Source organism: Phycodurus eques, chromosome 2 (assembly GCF_024500275.1).
Source record: "Phycodurus eques isolate BA_2022a chromosome 2, UOR_Pequ_1.1, whole genome shotgun sequence".
NCBI lineage: Eukaryota > Metazoa > Chordata > Actinopteri > Syngnathiformes > Syngnathidae > Phycodurus > Phycodurus eques.
Genome location: NC_084526.1, coordinates 38,322,729 through 38,338,452, shown reverse-complemented (window position 1 = coordinate 38,338,452; position 15,724 = coordinate 38,322,729). Strand labels below are relative to the sequence as shown.

The 15,724-nt window shown below is 44.7% G+C and overlaps 1 protein-coding gene across 1 annotated transcript; it reads right to left on the bottom strand.

The window, feature by feature from the left end:
* Window positions 1-2,330: 2,330 nt before the first annotated feature.
* fgf19 (fibroblast growth factor 19) lies at window positions 2,331-12,949 on the bottom strand. The gene is made up of 3 exons (XM_061670586.1): window positions 12,736-12,949; window positions 12,517-12,620; window positions 2,331-3,446 (listed from the first exon to the last, which is right to left on the bottom strand). The coding sequence occupies exons 1-3, from the start codon at window positions 12,947-12,949 to the stop codon at window positions 3,126-3,128; spliced, it is 639 nt and encodes a 212-aa protein (XP_061526570.1). The 3' UTR covers window positions 2,331-3,125.
* Between the last annotated feature and the right edge of the window lie 2,775 nt (window positions 12,950-15,724).

The following is a 15,724-nucleotide window of genomic DNA, read 5'->3' as shown; positions in this document are numbered from 1 at the left end:
CAGATGCACAAGAACTGTTTTTTTTTTCACCAATACCCGATAACTTGCTGCTTCTCCAAGCCGATACAATGGCCGCCGTAATTTTTTAAATGTTTTATATCAAGGGCCTTCAACAATTTCCAGGCCGAGGACCCCCAAAATGATTGAAAGCTGGAGCAGGGACCCTCCACTTATGGATATTGTAAATAATTGTATGTCATATCAAACTGGTCGTACAATAGAATGTCTTTTTATCCATATACAAGATGGCGACTACACGGAAGTTTGCCTAGGTGACGCGCTCTCTAGAATTGTATTTGTCTTTGTCATTTCCGTTCGTCTTTGGCGACACTATGCGACTTACGTGAGGGAATACTTGCTCAAGCACTGGGAAGTACCCTCCAGACCTTTTTATACCAAGTTTCACAAATAAACACAGTTTTTTCTCGAAGCTACTGACCGGCGCAGCGACTGCGAGGCGTAGACGGCATCGGGGTAAGTGCGGTGCCCTCCTGGTCAAGGCTGTGACAGCGAGGATTTCGAACGTCGCTTCCATCGATTCACCTTGCAAATCTCCACTCTCTGCCCAACAACATGGACGAGCTTCATCTCCGCACAAAGACCAGTAAAGACTGCATATTCTGCCACACTCTGCTTCACAGTGACATGGTTTTTTGTCAATGGCCGCCTCCCCAACTGCTGCACCGCGACACATAGCCATCGGGGAAAACAAAAGGTGACGCAATATGCTTCTACATGAATGAGAAATGGTGTTCTGATGTCACAGAGTTCAGCACACACTGCAGCCTGGACTTGGAGTCACTTTTTTTTTTAACTAAGTCATTATACTGAGTTGAGTATGAGTGAGTTTGTTTCATTCATACTTGCTGGTGTTTACATCCCCCCCCCCCCCCCCCCCCAGGGTAACATGAACATCGCAATGCAAATGCTGGCTCAGCAAAGTAAATGAACTTGCAAGAAATGGCACCCAGATTCATCCCTCATTATTCTTGGGGACTTTAACGAAGTAAAACTCCACCACAAACTCCCTAAATACAAGCAGCACGTTGACTGTCCCACCAGGGGTACCAACATTCTAGACCACTGTTACACCACGCTAAAGGACTCGTACCGTGCTATTCCTTGTGCAGCTTTGGGCACGTCTGATCACTGTTTAATTCAGTTAATACCAACGTACAGGCACAAACTTAAATGTGCGAAGTCTGTGGTGAAAGTAGTGAAAAAGTAGACTAATGAAGCTAAGATGGAACTTCAAGACAGTTGGATGAATATACAGACACTATTACATCCTTGAGCAGCTTTTGTAAAGGCCTGTGTACCAGCGAAGACATTTTGCCCATTTAATAACAATTAGCCGTGGTTCACTGCCAAACTCGGCCAACTCCGCCAAGCTAAAGAGGATGCCTATTGGAGAGGGGACAGATCCCTGTACAATCAGGCCAGAAACCAGCTGACAAAAGAAATCAACATCGCAAAGAGAAATGATGCAGAAAAGATGGAAAAACAGTTTACCGCCAACGACTCTGAGTCAGTCGAGCGAGGATTGCAATCGCTAACCAGCTCCAAGCGGTCACCCCCCCCCCAAGCGGAAAATAACAAAGGAGCGGCTGACAACTTGAATACCTTCGACTGCAGATTTGAAAAGGACACCTTCACACCACACACACACCCAGCCGCACCACCAACGACCACCACCCAAATAAAATGTAACTTTATCTCACAATTTAGGCTTAACTTTTTCCAGACAAAATTCATGACAAGTATGCTTAAACATTTAAATAACAAACTGTACAATCTGTGGGTGGGGAAAAAAGATTTGTTTGTGATGTTACAGCTGTGACTTTGCTGTTAGTAGGCTGAGCAGTTTTGAATTGCTCTTGAAAATAACAGAAATGTGTCACCTAAAATGCATTTATTTTTAATTTAAATAGAAAAAATGCAAAATGTCTTAAAATAATTTATTATGCTCTCATTTTAGTGCAACAAGGGGAAGACGTATACATTGCCTCTGAATCAGTTGGCTAAAATAGGCTTTTCATGACATGATAAGGGGTGTAGGAAATGAATGAATTAACACATTAGTTATTGTAGTTATGATTTAATAATATTTGCAACACCAACAACAAATATTATGTTATTGATTTGTTAATGCAAGAATAATCAATAATTCTGTAAACGTAGCTTTCACTTTTGAACCGTCACAGTGCAAACATTGTGAGCATGCACCGCCAGTGAGACACTGGACATGGACAAAGCATTCCATATTACCTTGCTAAAGGGCAACTCAGCCATAAATGCAAGGTGGGGGGGATACAGCAACATGTCCTCAGTTTGTCCTCCACTTCAGTGAGATCTTTGAAGATGTTGGCGCTTACAAAGTCTCCATTCATATTTCTGTATCCTGCTCTCAGCCTCTAGGGAGTACAATGTGATCTTACTTACTTAAAAAATAATAAAGGGAGCACAATCATCAGAGTATAACTCCAAGTTGTGTGAATGGGACAGTCAACAAGTGGAAAGGGTTTGCAACTTTTTGGATTGGTCACAGACCATTTCCCTCTCTTCTCTCGCCTATTCCAGGATAGTTTTGCATTTCTGCAGGAACCTCACCATTAGTGATAACGGGGTGGGATCTGCATTCTCATCTACAGATGTAGCTCATATATTCCAGGATGAAAGACCCATAGAAGATATGGCCACATATTTGGAGCTACTCAAATCTATCCATGTGAGTAGTACCTCGTGGTCTTGACTTGACATTTTAGATCCTCTAATTTCAGGAACAAATGCAAAGGTAAATACATTTTCTAGTTACTAAATCCTACATCCGTGTATTGTATATACCATTGTTCCTTCTTAGGATCACAGGGAAGCTAAAACCATCCCAGCGGATTTAGGGCCAAACAGCCATTCATTCATTCCCTCCGTAGGCACTTTTCCAGTGATTCGTTTGATTTTTACAGATTATGAGAAGCACATGCCATTCCCCATCTGTTCGATTCGGTTTGGTCAGACTGGACTTCACTGAGCTGACCGGATGTCATAGCAGCCTCCCTGGGGACATCCCTGGGTGTAACAGACATTGAGCAGTCGATCTTTGTTTTTGCTGTCTCAATGCTGCTTTCTCATCGCTTATGAAAGCTGGGGCTATGAATGGTCCTTGCAAGCACACCGAAAGATTCTACCGTGTCAAGTGATTTATCTGTTTGTGATGCATCCTGGCTCGGATGATGAAAGGACTGCAGTGCTGGAGTTGATGCCTGATCCACTGTACTGATTCGAGGCAGGAATTGAGCCAAAGCTGGGACACCGCTGTCTCTGCCTTGCAGTCGCCGCCGATGATTGCCCAGGCTAAGGAGTACTCCATGCCTGACAGAGATGTAGATGCTGTATCCATCTGGCAAGATTTGCTCCCTGAAAGTGCAGTCATCTCTGCTGTAGATGTGCTGTAATGTAAATGGTCACATTCAATATATATTTCAAATAATGTATTTGAAACAAGGTGAACTACTCTCTAGGTTGCTTTTTTATGATTTTGCCTTTATAGGCCACAACAATGTAATTCAAATAATACAATCAAGATGTAACTGACACAGACTTTCCATTTTAATTTGAGAGGTTTAAAAAAATATCATGCCTGTCAGGAATTATAACCATGGTATGCGTCATTTTCATATAATTAGATCGATCCATCCATCCATCCGTTTTCTACCGCTTATCCAAGGTCGGGTCGCGGGGGCAGTAGCTTTAGCAGGGACGCCCAGACTTCCCTCTCCCCAGCCACTTCATCCAGCTCTTCCGGGGCGTTCCCAGGCCAGCCGAAGGACGGAGTCTCTCCAGCGTGTCCTGGGTCGTCCCCGGGGTCTCCTCCCGGTGGGACGTGCCCGGAACATCTCACCCGGGAGGCGTCCGGGGGGCATCTGAATCAGATGCCCCAGCCACCTCATCTGGCTCCTCTCAATGCGGAGGAGCAGCGGCTCTACTCTGAGATCCTCTCGGATTACCGAGCTTCTCACCCTATCTCTAAGGGAGAGCCCGGACACCCTGCGGAGGAAACTCATTTCGGTCGCTTGTATCCGGCAGTAAGTCGGAACCGTTCCCGGTGAGTGTTGGACTCCGCCAAGGCTGCCCTTTGTCGCAGATTCTGTTCATAACTTTTATGGACAGAATTTCTAGGCGCAGCCGAGATGTAGAGGGGGTCCGGTTTGGTGGCCTCAGTATTGCATCTCTGCTTTTTGCTGATGATGTGGTTCTGTTGGCTTCATCAAGCCGTGAGCTCCAACTCTCACTGGAGCAGTTCGCAACCGAGTGTGAAGCGGCTGGGATGAGAATCAGCACCTCCAAATCTGAGACCATGGTCCTCAGTCAGAAAAGGGTGGCATGCCCTCTCCAGGTCGGGGATGAGATCCTGCCCCAAGTGGAGGAGTTCAAGTCTAATACACAGCGGCCGAAATGAGTAATTAGATCGATAATGGTGGAAAAACAAAAAAAAGAAATCTAATTTTGCATTTTTTTTAATACTGCCTTGGCTTTATATGGCTGAATTCCTCCTATGCTGAAACAGCCACATTTAAAGTCCTATTTTCAAAAAGGTATTGATTATTTAAAATTTTGGGCATTCATAGTCAAGGCATTGAAATTCACTTCTTTTTATAACGGTTAAGGCAAAAGTACATAACAGTAAACAGCAAATCATGTGAGTTGCACAATTTACGTTCCATTCAAACTCTGCGGATAAATGATCCTAACTATCCATAAATGATCCTAACTACCCATTACACTCTTTATACAATCACAATAACGGTTAAAAACATGGAATAGTTCCGACATATTCAGTCATAGCTCAGAAATAACACCATTTATTTTGCTGTCTACTATTATGTGAATGCAAAATGGCTGCCTCTTCCTGGCACTTCAGCTCCCAGATCCCTCTGGTGTATTACAACAACATAATGAGACTGAGAATGAGAAGAAAAAGAAAAAGAAAAAGAAACTGAAGACACTAAGATGCATTTTGTGTTAGTTTTCATGGAAAGGTCATATTAAGCAATCGGAGAAAAATCCTACACATAAGAAGAAAAACAAGGAAATTCAGTGGGCCACGTCTTTACCGTTATTGATCAAATGATATGAATACGACCCTTATGCAGAATACCTTCTTCCATTTTCCTTCAGGGAGATGCTTTGCCAGTAGCGGTGTAAGGATTCATTCGTTATATTGATGTATCAATTTATATTCCTATGATTCAACTCAATCGAGCTGTGCTCGGCAAGTTAGCCTTCTGGACGTAAATATATCTATTTAAATTGTTTTAAAAGGTAATGAATCGATACTAGGAAATAACCCATTGGGTTTACGCATGGCAGACGATATGAAGGTGTGTATGTGTCTCAAAGAAATATTCTTCTAATTCTTTTTACTTCGATTTATTTTTCAGTTAACACTGTCAAGTATAAAATTTTTGTTTGACGTCGCTTTTCTTCGTTTCCTTTTCTACGCCCTAAATCGAGTCACTCCTTTCCATAGTGCCTCGAGTGGTTGGATGAGACACCACAGTATGTGTATGCGTTTTAAGCACTTTTATTGACATTTAGGAGGTCGGCCTGTCTGGTGGGAGTTATTAGGGGCCTTGCGTGGGTTTTCTCCGGTTTACTGCGGAGTAAACTGCGGTTTACTCCCACATCCAAAACATTCATGGTAGGTTAATTGAAAACTCTAAATTGCCCGTAGGTGTGAATGTGAGTGCGAATGGTTGTTTGCTTCTATGTGCCCTGCGATTGACTGGCGACCAGTTCAGGGTGTACCCCGCCTCTCGCCTGAAGATAGCCGGGAGAGGCTCCAGCACGCCCGTGAACCTCGTGAGGAGAAGCGGTGTAGAAAATGGATGAATGAATGAATGTTGACATAGCATTTTTCTGTTATATTCACATTTCACACACTTTTTCTTAAAAAAGCAAACTGTAACATCCTGGTAATGTTTGGCTTGAAACACAAAAATGGTACTTAATTCAGGTGTGCCATGGTTAGGAAGTGAGTAGTAAAAATCACATGCAAACGTCTATTTTTATGCACGTGCTACACACCATTATCAAATAAACCTGATATCACTAATCAGTTAAGGTGGAATATAGTTGTCTGAGGAGGAAACTAAGTAATGTCATTAAAAAGGAGGGGGTCAGCAAATGAGGACTGAAAATTTGTCAAATGAATGAAAGTCGGATGTTTTGCCATTTATGGTTGGAAAAGAGAAGGTATTGTTTACAGAAATGACAAAATAAAATAAAATAAAACATCCATCCATTACACAAATAAGACCTTTTGATTATACAAACAAAATGCAATTTAAATGGAGCTCTTCTTTCAGTTCTTCGACATCTGTTTATCTTGGCTGCAGCTATCTACTCACAGGCCAAGGTTGTTTTTGCTGGCACATTTCATTCAGGTTTTTCACTTTGTAAACATTTCCTATCCTTTACCACACTGCACAAAGGTCGATGAACCAAATGCCTGTTTGAAGTGAATGACTTCACATTCTGTGTGCTGTTGTCTGAATACAGAAGTTTACACTTTGGCTGCATATAAAGAAAGTTGAATGGTGAGCAGCAGTCACTCACAGCAAATTTCGTATCTGTAATCGTAATTTGTAAATTATACGATTTGGGCACACAAAAGTTGAATGTTTGATTCTGAAAATGTTGATGTTGTTAGAGAGATGCAGCTATTGCGCCCCCTGACCAATGTAGAGATGTCATAACAAGTCACCAAATTCTCAACGACTTAGTGTCAGGACCTGTGCCCGTTCTGGGAACATTTTATTTAGATTTTGTATTTAATCTGTGTTTTCTTATTGTTTACATCTGTCATTTTGATCCTCATGCATACTCCTCCCTGTTGATTGTCAACTATGTCCTTATATGTTCCACCTGAGTCTCATTGCCTTCCCACTTGTGTATTTTGGTCTTTGTTTTTCATGTAATTTGATCAATAAATGTAAAAAAAAAAAAAAAAATCAAATTTAGCAATTTTTTAATGCGGATTTGGTTTTATTTGGGTAAATGTCTCCAATTCTGAAAAAGTCACACTTAAAGTCCTATTTTCAAAAGGTTATTGTTGATTTCAAATGTTAGGCCTTCATAGTAAAGGCAATCCTAACTAACAGAGAAAATGGTGGTGGCCCATTGAAATACACTTCTTTTATAACGGTAAAGACAAAAGTGCATGACCGTAAAGAATAACTGCTTCAGAAAAATCATCTGAGTTGCACAATGTACGTGTTGCCCTTCGAACTCTGCGGATACAAGCATAAGGGTGTCCACACATGCACTTGGCACCAAGAAACCCTAAGTCGCAGTTCGATGATCGACTTTGCGGTCGTGTCATTGGACTTGCAGCCGCATGTCTTGGACACTCGGGTAAAGAGAGGGGTCGGAGCTATCAACTGATCACCACCTGGTGGTGAGTTGGCTGCGATGGTGGGAGAAGATGCCGGTCCGACGTGGTAGGCCCAAGCGTATTGTGAGGGTCTGCTGGGAACATCTTGCAGAATCCCCTGTCAAAAGGAGTTTCAACTCCCACCTCCGACAGAACTTTGCTCATATTCCGGGGGAGGCGGGGGACTTAGAGTCCAAGTGGACCATGTTCCACGCCTCCATTGTTGAGGCGGCCGACCGGAGCTGTGGCCGTAAGGTGGTCGGCGCCTGTCGTGGCGGAAATCCCCGAACTGAAGAAGGAGTCCTATCGGGCCTTTTTGGCCAGTGGGACTCCTGAGGCAGCTGATGGGTACCGGCTGGCCAAGAGAAATGCAGCTTTGTTGGTCGGTGAAGCAAAATTCTGGTCCACCATCTGGCGTCTCAGGAGGGGGAAGCAGGGCATCATCAGCACTGTATATAGTGAGGATGGGGCGCTGCTGACCTCGACTCGGGACGTTGTGAGTCGGTGGGGAGAATACGAGACCTCCTCAATCCCACCGACATGCCTTCCCATGAGGAAGCAGACTGGGTTCTCTGAGGCGAGCCCTCCTATCTCTGGGGGTTGAGGTCACCGAGGTGGTTAAAAAGCTCCTCGGTGGCAAGTTCATAAAGGCTCTGGATGTTGTGGGGCTGTTCTGGTTGACACGCCTCTGCAACATCGCGTGGACATCGGGGACAGTGCCTCTGGATTGGCAGACTGGGGTGGTGATCCCCGGAGGGTGTGTTCCAACTACAGGGGAATCACACTCCTCAGCCTCCATGGTAAGGTCTATTCAGGGGTGTGGAGAGGATGGTCCGTCGGGAAGTCGAATCTCAAATCCAGGAGGAGGAGTGTGGTTTTCGTCCTGGCCGTGGAACGGTGGACCAGCTCTACACCCTCGTCAGGGTCCTCGAGGGTGCATGGGAGTACGCCCAACCAGTCTACATGTGTTATGTGGACTTGGAGAAAAGGCGCTTGACCATGTCCCTCGGGGAGTTCTGTGGGGGTGCTTTGGGAGCATGGGGTACCGAAGCCTCTGATACAGGCTGTTCGGTCCCTGTACAATCAGAGTCAGAGTTAGGTCCGCATATCCGGCAGTAAGTTCGCCAAGGCTGCCCTTTGTCACCAATTCTGTTCATAACTTTTATGGACAGAATTTCAAGGCACAGCCGAGGCGTAAAGGGGGTCCGGTTTGGTGGCTTAAGTATTGCATCTCTGCTTTTTGCAGATGATGTGGTTCTGTTGGCTTCATCAAGCCGTGATCTCCAACTCTCACTGGAGCAGATTGCAGCCGAGTGTAAAGCGGCTGGGATGAGAATCAGCACCTCCAAATCTGAGACCATGGTCCTCAGTCGGAAAAGGGTGGCGTGCCCTCTCCAGGTCGGGAATGAGATCTTGCCCCAAGTGGAGGAGTTCAAGTATCTTGGGGTCTTGTTCACGAGTGAGGGAAGAATGGAACTGGAGATCGACAGGCGGCTCGGTGCAGCGTCTGCAGTGATGCGGACTTTGTATCGGTCCGTTGTGGTAAAGAAGGAACTAAGCCGAAAGGCGAAGCTCTCTATTTACCGGTCGATCTCCGTTCCTACCCTCACCTATGGTCACGAGCTGTGGGTCATGACCGAAAGAACAAAAACCCGGATACAAGCGGCCGAAATGAGTTTCTTCCGCAGGGTGTCCAGGCTCTCCCTTAGAGATAGGGGAGAGCCTGGACACCGGTAGGTCATCCGGTAGGATCTCAGAGTAGAGCCGCTGCTCCTCCACATCGAGAGGATCCAGATGAGGTGGCTGGGGCACCTCCAGCTCTGCTTCCTGTTGTTTCTGCAGTGCCACTGTCTCTAATCCGTACATCCTGGCGAGCCTCAGCACTGTCTTATAAACTTTTCCCTTTATCCTAGCAGAGACTCTTCTGTAACACAACACACCTGAAACCTTCCTCCACCCATTCCAACCTGCTTGGACCTGTTGCTTCCTGACCACACTGACCATTGCTCTGGACGGTTGAACCCAAGTATTTAAAGTCCTCCACCATTGCTATCTCTTCTCCCTGTAGCCTCACTCTTCCCCCACCACCCCTCTCATTCATACACATGAATCTGTTCATTTCCTGGATGCCAAATTTGCCCATCACTTCATCACCCCTGTTTCGTTCACCAACATGTTCATTACAATTTGCAACAATCACAACTCTGTGTCTGGGATGCTCAGAACAAACTTCGTCTAGCTCCCTCCAGAATTTCTCTTTCACCTCTAGGTCACAGCCTACCGTGGGGAATGACCACGATTTACAATAAACATAACACCCTCAATTTCAAGTTTCAGCCTCATCACTCGATCTGACAGTTTTTCACCTCCAAGACATTTCTAGCTAACTCTTGCTTTAAAATAACCCTTGCTCTATTTCTCTTCCCATCTACATCATGTTTAAATCATTTGAACCCTGCCCCTAAACATTTAGCCTTAATGCCTTTCCACCTGGTATCCTGGACACACAATATATCAACATTTCTCCTAATCATGTCAAACAACTCCCGAGCCTTTCCTGTCATAGTCACAACATTCAAAGTCCCCACATTCAATTCTAGGCTCTGTGATTTCCTCTTCTCTTTCTGCCTAAGAAGCCACTTTCCACCTCTCCTTTGTCTTCGACCCACAGTAGCTGAATTTTCACCAGTGCCCTTTAGGTTAATGGGGGCGGTGGCAGACGTTGTTAACCCGGGCCACAATCAATCAGTATGGAATTCTTTGGATAAATGCTCACATTTGTTTAGCAAAGTTATAAGGCGGATGCCCCTCCTAATGCAACTTTCTGCATTTATCCGGGCTTGGGACCGGCCTACAGTTTGCATTGGTTTGTGGACCCCATAGGGCTGCATTTTGTTGTTGTTGCAAATAAACATGTTTTTTAGAGTCACCTGCACTCCTACCTGACCTTGCCTGCCTCTCTGGGCTTGGGTCCACCTGCCTTTTGCAACAAAATGATGCAATTTGAAAATTATGTGCCAATGAAAGAAGGTAGCTTGCCATTGTAACATTGACCCTCAAAAAACTATCTACCATGCTTAAGCGAGTTGTTTACATGAACCCATTTCACATGCAACCATTTTCTGTACTGCTTGTTCTCATTCATGGTTTAGTTGGAGCCTGCTCCCAGTCCAAACCAGTCAAACACAGGTACAAAAAGACAAACAACCATTTACACTCACATCCACAACTACAGACAATTCATTATTTTATTTATTTTTTTCCCCATTTTACCTGTCCTGTTCAGCTGCATGGCCATGCAGAATGGTGGCTCTGTATGCCTTTTATGCTGGAACAGTTTTGATGTGCAACAGGGGAGTTTGAAATACTCCCTCTGCTTATTTTTTTTTTTTTCATTATTCTAATGTTTTTTGAAAATGCAGCCGGACCGAATAGGGTTATAGGGGACAGACAGAGGCAAAGAATGGACAAGAGAAATAGGGGTGCAAAATAGACCAGACCCCCGGACGCCCGCACCCCAACCCCTCCCCACCTCTCACCCAGCACGCCCCACCGGTGACACCACCCCCGCCACCCCTGGAGAGCATGGGCGCACCAACCAACAACAGGGCCCAACGTAGGATCTAGTTGCCTCCCGAAAAGCACACCGCCGCCCAACTGCTCATGTCTAGCGCCTGCCGCAAACAATGATAGGTGAGGGCACTACGAGAGGGGAGAGGAATGCGTGGACCCACCTCTCCCCGTGGCCTAACAACTGAAAGGGGGGGCGCAGGCCATAGGAGTCCACCCAAGAGACATGTGAATACCCACCTCCCACCTTATTAATATGGTTACCAGGTCCACAACTGGCAACCATTCTCCCTCAACTGTGATCATGTGTGTTGTGCATTAAAATTTGGGAGACTGGTGGGGGTGAGCCGAGACGGAAACGGGGCACTTTTGGCCCGTATCCTGTCACCCCCACCCAGACCAACCAGCTCCCCAAAGGATGTGTGAATGTATGTGGTGCATTAAAAATCAGCAGGGTAAATGCAAAGCTGGCCAGGGAAGAGGCTGGAGTGCAGGAACACCTGGCCGAGTGTCCTCCCCAGCCCGACACTGCCCTCCCTCCACTGATGGGTGTGTCACGCATTAAAACCGGAGGACTGGCCGGGCAGAGAAGGGGAGCGACTGGACCAGAGATCAGCACATATATGCTAGGATTAAGCATTACGGACAAACTAACTACGTGCAATTTACGTGCAATTTAGAGTTTTCAATAAACCTACCATACATGTTTTTAGGATGTGGGAGGAAACTGGAGTAGCCGGAGAAAACCCATGCAACCACAGGGAGAACATGCAAATGCCACACAGGAAGGCCAAAGCCTGGATTTGAACCCACGACCTCTGAACTGTGAGGCGGATGTGCTAACCAGTCAGTCACTGTGCTGCCAAATGTTTTTATTGATAGCTTATATACACAGTGTGGTCAGCACATGGAGTAGAAAGGTTTTTGCCTCCGTGAACAATGTCACTGTCAGAGAGGTATTAATTTATTATGGTAAATATTGTGGCTGGATGTTTCAGTGGTGTAAAACTGCATCATAATGAGAGTTGTCCAATATTTTGCCTTGACTCATTTGCTTAAACATTTCACACCATCAAAAATGTACCAATTAAATTGAAAGTGGAAAAAGAAGGCTTCTTGATCACAGCTACATTTAAGACTGCTGGACAGCACATATGACAGTGACCATGAATGATCCTGTATTCATGGGACGTTTCAACCTGTTTATATTAAATACTTCACCGGTTTTGGAATGCAGTATATTTTATCTTGAATGTCAATCATCAGTTCAAAGAGAAAAAAAAGAAATCAATATCTCATAAAGTAAAAAGAAAATGACCCACATTCATAAATCAAGTTTTTTAAACAACACTCAAAACACAAAATCTGAATGCCATCCAAATACAACTGTTAACTATGTTGCCAGCATAAAATACAACCATTAATCCAAACTCCTGTATCCACCTCCCAGATACAGTTTGGAAATTATTTCATGTCCCACATAGAACAATTTTGAAACACACTTGATTACTTACCGATGAGTACAACCTTCCATCAACTTCCATGCAAAGAAACTGCGCAGTTTCAATGCCCTTGATTACAATACAGCCTGGATCCACTGGGCGGATCTCCAGCAAGCCTGTTATTCACATTTTAATAGAGTACAAACAGTAGTCAGTAGCAATATTGTTTGCAAACATAGCAGATTCCAATTTTGTCCTGTTAAATTATCTACACATTATTACATTACTTACTATACAGAGTTTGATCTGCAGAGCCGAGAATCTGTCCATCTTCTTGAATCAGAAGATGTACTCCTGCCCTGGCAGCATACAGGTGCCTGAAGCGAACTGTCTCGCTCCAGCTGTTGTGCGAGTGGGATTCCAGGTTTGAAAGTGGTATACAAACAATTGCTACCACAACAAATAAATTAACAACTGAAACATTGACCTTTTGTCCCAGAAGCATGATTCTTCAAGACCCCTCTTCCTTTTCGTTTTCTGATATTGTTCTTGTTTGATAGTATAAAGTACTCTAAACTCTCCAGCTAGCCTTTTAAACGCAGTCCTTATCAGCTGCTGATAACCTTCTCCCCCAAATCCAGTTCCAAGAAACATACCAACACACCCCTTGACAACATCCAACAAAATTGTTGTTCTCATTGGCCTCAAAGAAGCCCAACAAGTACAATAATGAAATCAAGTGTGAACAGAAGCCAAAGAACTTCCAAACACACAAACAGAATTAATTCACTGAAACCTGCTGAACTGAGCTCTTCTGTATGCTGTAACTGATTAAAACAAGTCTTTAACATACACATAATGATCCTACTTCTGGCAACACTGGCTATAACAACTTTTGCTTGGGCAAACATCAATGTCAGGTATCAGTGATAATGAGGTTTGTAAACAGTTAATTTTAACTTGATGCCCCCATCATTGAGGAGATGCCGGTCGTTTTCATATTAGGGTGGAGCTCCTTGTGGTTGTCACCTCGTAAACTAACAGCGAGTCCAATAGCAATATTCTCAGCGATAAAAATATCACAGCTATAATGGTGTAATAGTGCAAACAGCAAGTTAAAAAGAATAAAGGGTGAAAAATACAAATAAAGGAGTAAGTTAACAGAGCTGTTGTCACAGCTAACATGCTGTAAATAGTTGAAAACTATACTAAAACTAAAATAAATGTTCCAAAACAAGGGGGGAGTACAAATAGAGGTTTGCGGAGCTCTTGTAACAGGCTGCCAATGCACAAGCGCTTCTTTGATCATCCTCTTTGATACCTCACGCATTCAAGCTTTCAGAATACCTACAATTAAGGAATTTGAATTTGCATGAAGCTGGAAAGAGTCAGAAAAGTATCTCTAAAAGCCTTTATGTACATGGTAATGCAGAATGTCTATAAATTGAGAAGGTTCAACATTTTTATTACTATGCTGCAAAGATGACTCCAAGAGCAGAGCCCAGCATGCTCAATGTGGTGATGAAAAGAAATCAAGATTGTTGGCTAAAAAGATATAAGTCATTGGTACATGCTAAAATCTGTGTTGACAATTCTACAAGCAGTAAAACATTAAACAAGAATGAATGTCATTGGAGGACAGCACAGAGGAATCCACTGCTGTCCATAACAACACTGTTACATGTTGGAAGTTTGCCAAAGGTGCCTGGATGTTGCATAGCACTTTCCACTTCTGACAAATTATTGTGTGGACAGATGAAACCAATGTTGAGTTATATGAAATGGACACACAACACTTGTCTAGAGAAAAAAGGCACAGCTCCACCACCATCAAAATGCCATACGAAATGTGAAGCATGATGGAGGGGGCATCGTGGTTTGGGACCTCCTCGCGAACTTGGTGTACAAGGGCCTTCAAAAGGGGGGGCTGGGCTTTTGTTGTTTTGAAGATTTTTTTTCTTTCATTTCAATCTTCTTTTCCTTACGGCTTGTCCCGTTAGGGGTCGCCACAGCATGTCACCTTTTCCATGTAAGCCTATCTACTGCATCCTCCTCTCGAACACAAACTGCCCTCAAGTCTTCCCTCACGACATCCATCAACCTCTTTGGTCTTCATCGAGCTCTCTTGCCTGGCAGCTCCATCACCATTACCCTTCTACCAATATACTCACTCTCTTTTCTTGGGACGTGTCCAAACCATCGAAGTCTGCTCTCTCTAACTTTGTCTCCAAAACATCTAATCTTGGCCATCCCTCTGATTAGCTAATTTCTAATCCGATCCAACCTGGTCACTCCAAGAGCGAACCTCAACATCTTCATTTCTACCACCTCCAACTCTGCTTCCTGTTGTCTCTTCAGTGCCACTGTGTCTAATCCGTACACCATGGATGGCTTCACTACTTTGCCCTTCATCCTAGCAGAGACTCTTCTGTCACATAACACAGCTGACACCTTCCTCCACCCGTTCCAACCTGCTTGGGGTCGTTTCTTCACTTCCTTGCAACACTCAGGATTGCTGTGGACTGTTGATCCCAAGTATTTCAAGTTCTCCACCCTCGCAATCTGTTCTCCCTGTAGCCTTACTGTTCCCCCTCCACTCCTCTCATTCATGCACTTAGATTCTGTCTTACTTCGGCTAATCTTCATTCCTCTCCTTTCCAGTGCATCCCTCCACCTTTCTAACTGTTCCTCCACCTGCTCCCTGCTTTCACTGCAGATCACAATGTCATCTGCGAACATCATGGTCTACGGGGACTCCAGTCTAACCTCATTTGTCAGCCTATCCATCACCACTGCAAACAGGAAGGGGCTCAGGGCTGATCCCTGATGCAGTCCCACCTCCACCTTAAACCTCTTTGTCACACTACAGCACACCTCACCACTGTTCTGCTGCCCTCATGCATGTCCCGTATTATTCTAACATACTTCTCTTCCACTCCAGATTTCCATATGTGGTACCACAGTTCCTCTCTGGGTACTCTGTCATAGGCTTTCTCTAGATGCATCTGTAGTACTCTTTCGAGACATGAAACCATAATGTTGCTTGCAAATTCTCACTTCTGTTCTCCTGTAGTGTTCCACCTGGCATACATGTCATCATATGCCTCGTTTGGCCTTTGCCACCTCTACCTTTGCCCTATGTTGCATCTTAATGTATTCCTTCGTTTTCCCTTGCCCGGACGCGGGTCACCGGGGCCCCCCACTGGAGCCAGGCCTGGTGGTGGGGTTCGAAGGCGAGCGCCTGGTGGCCGGGCCTGCTGGGCCTGCACCCATGGGGCCC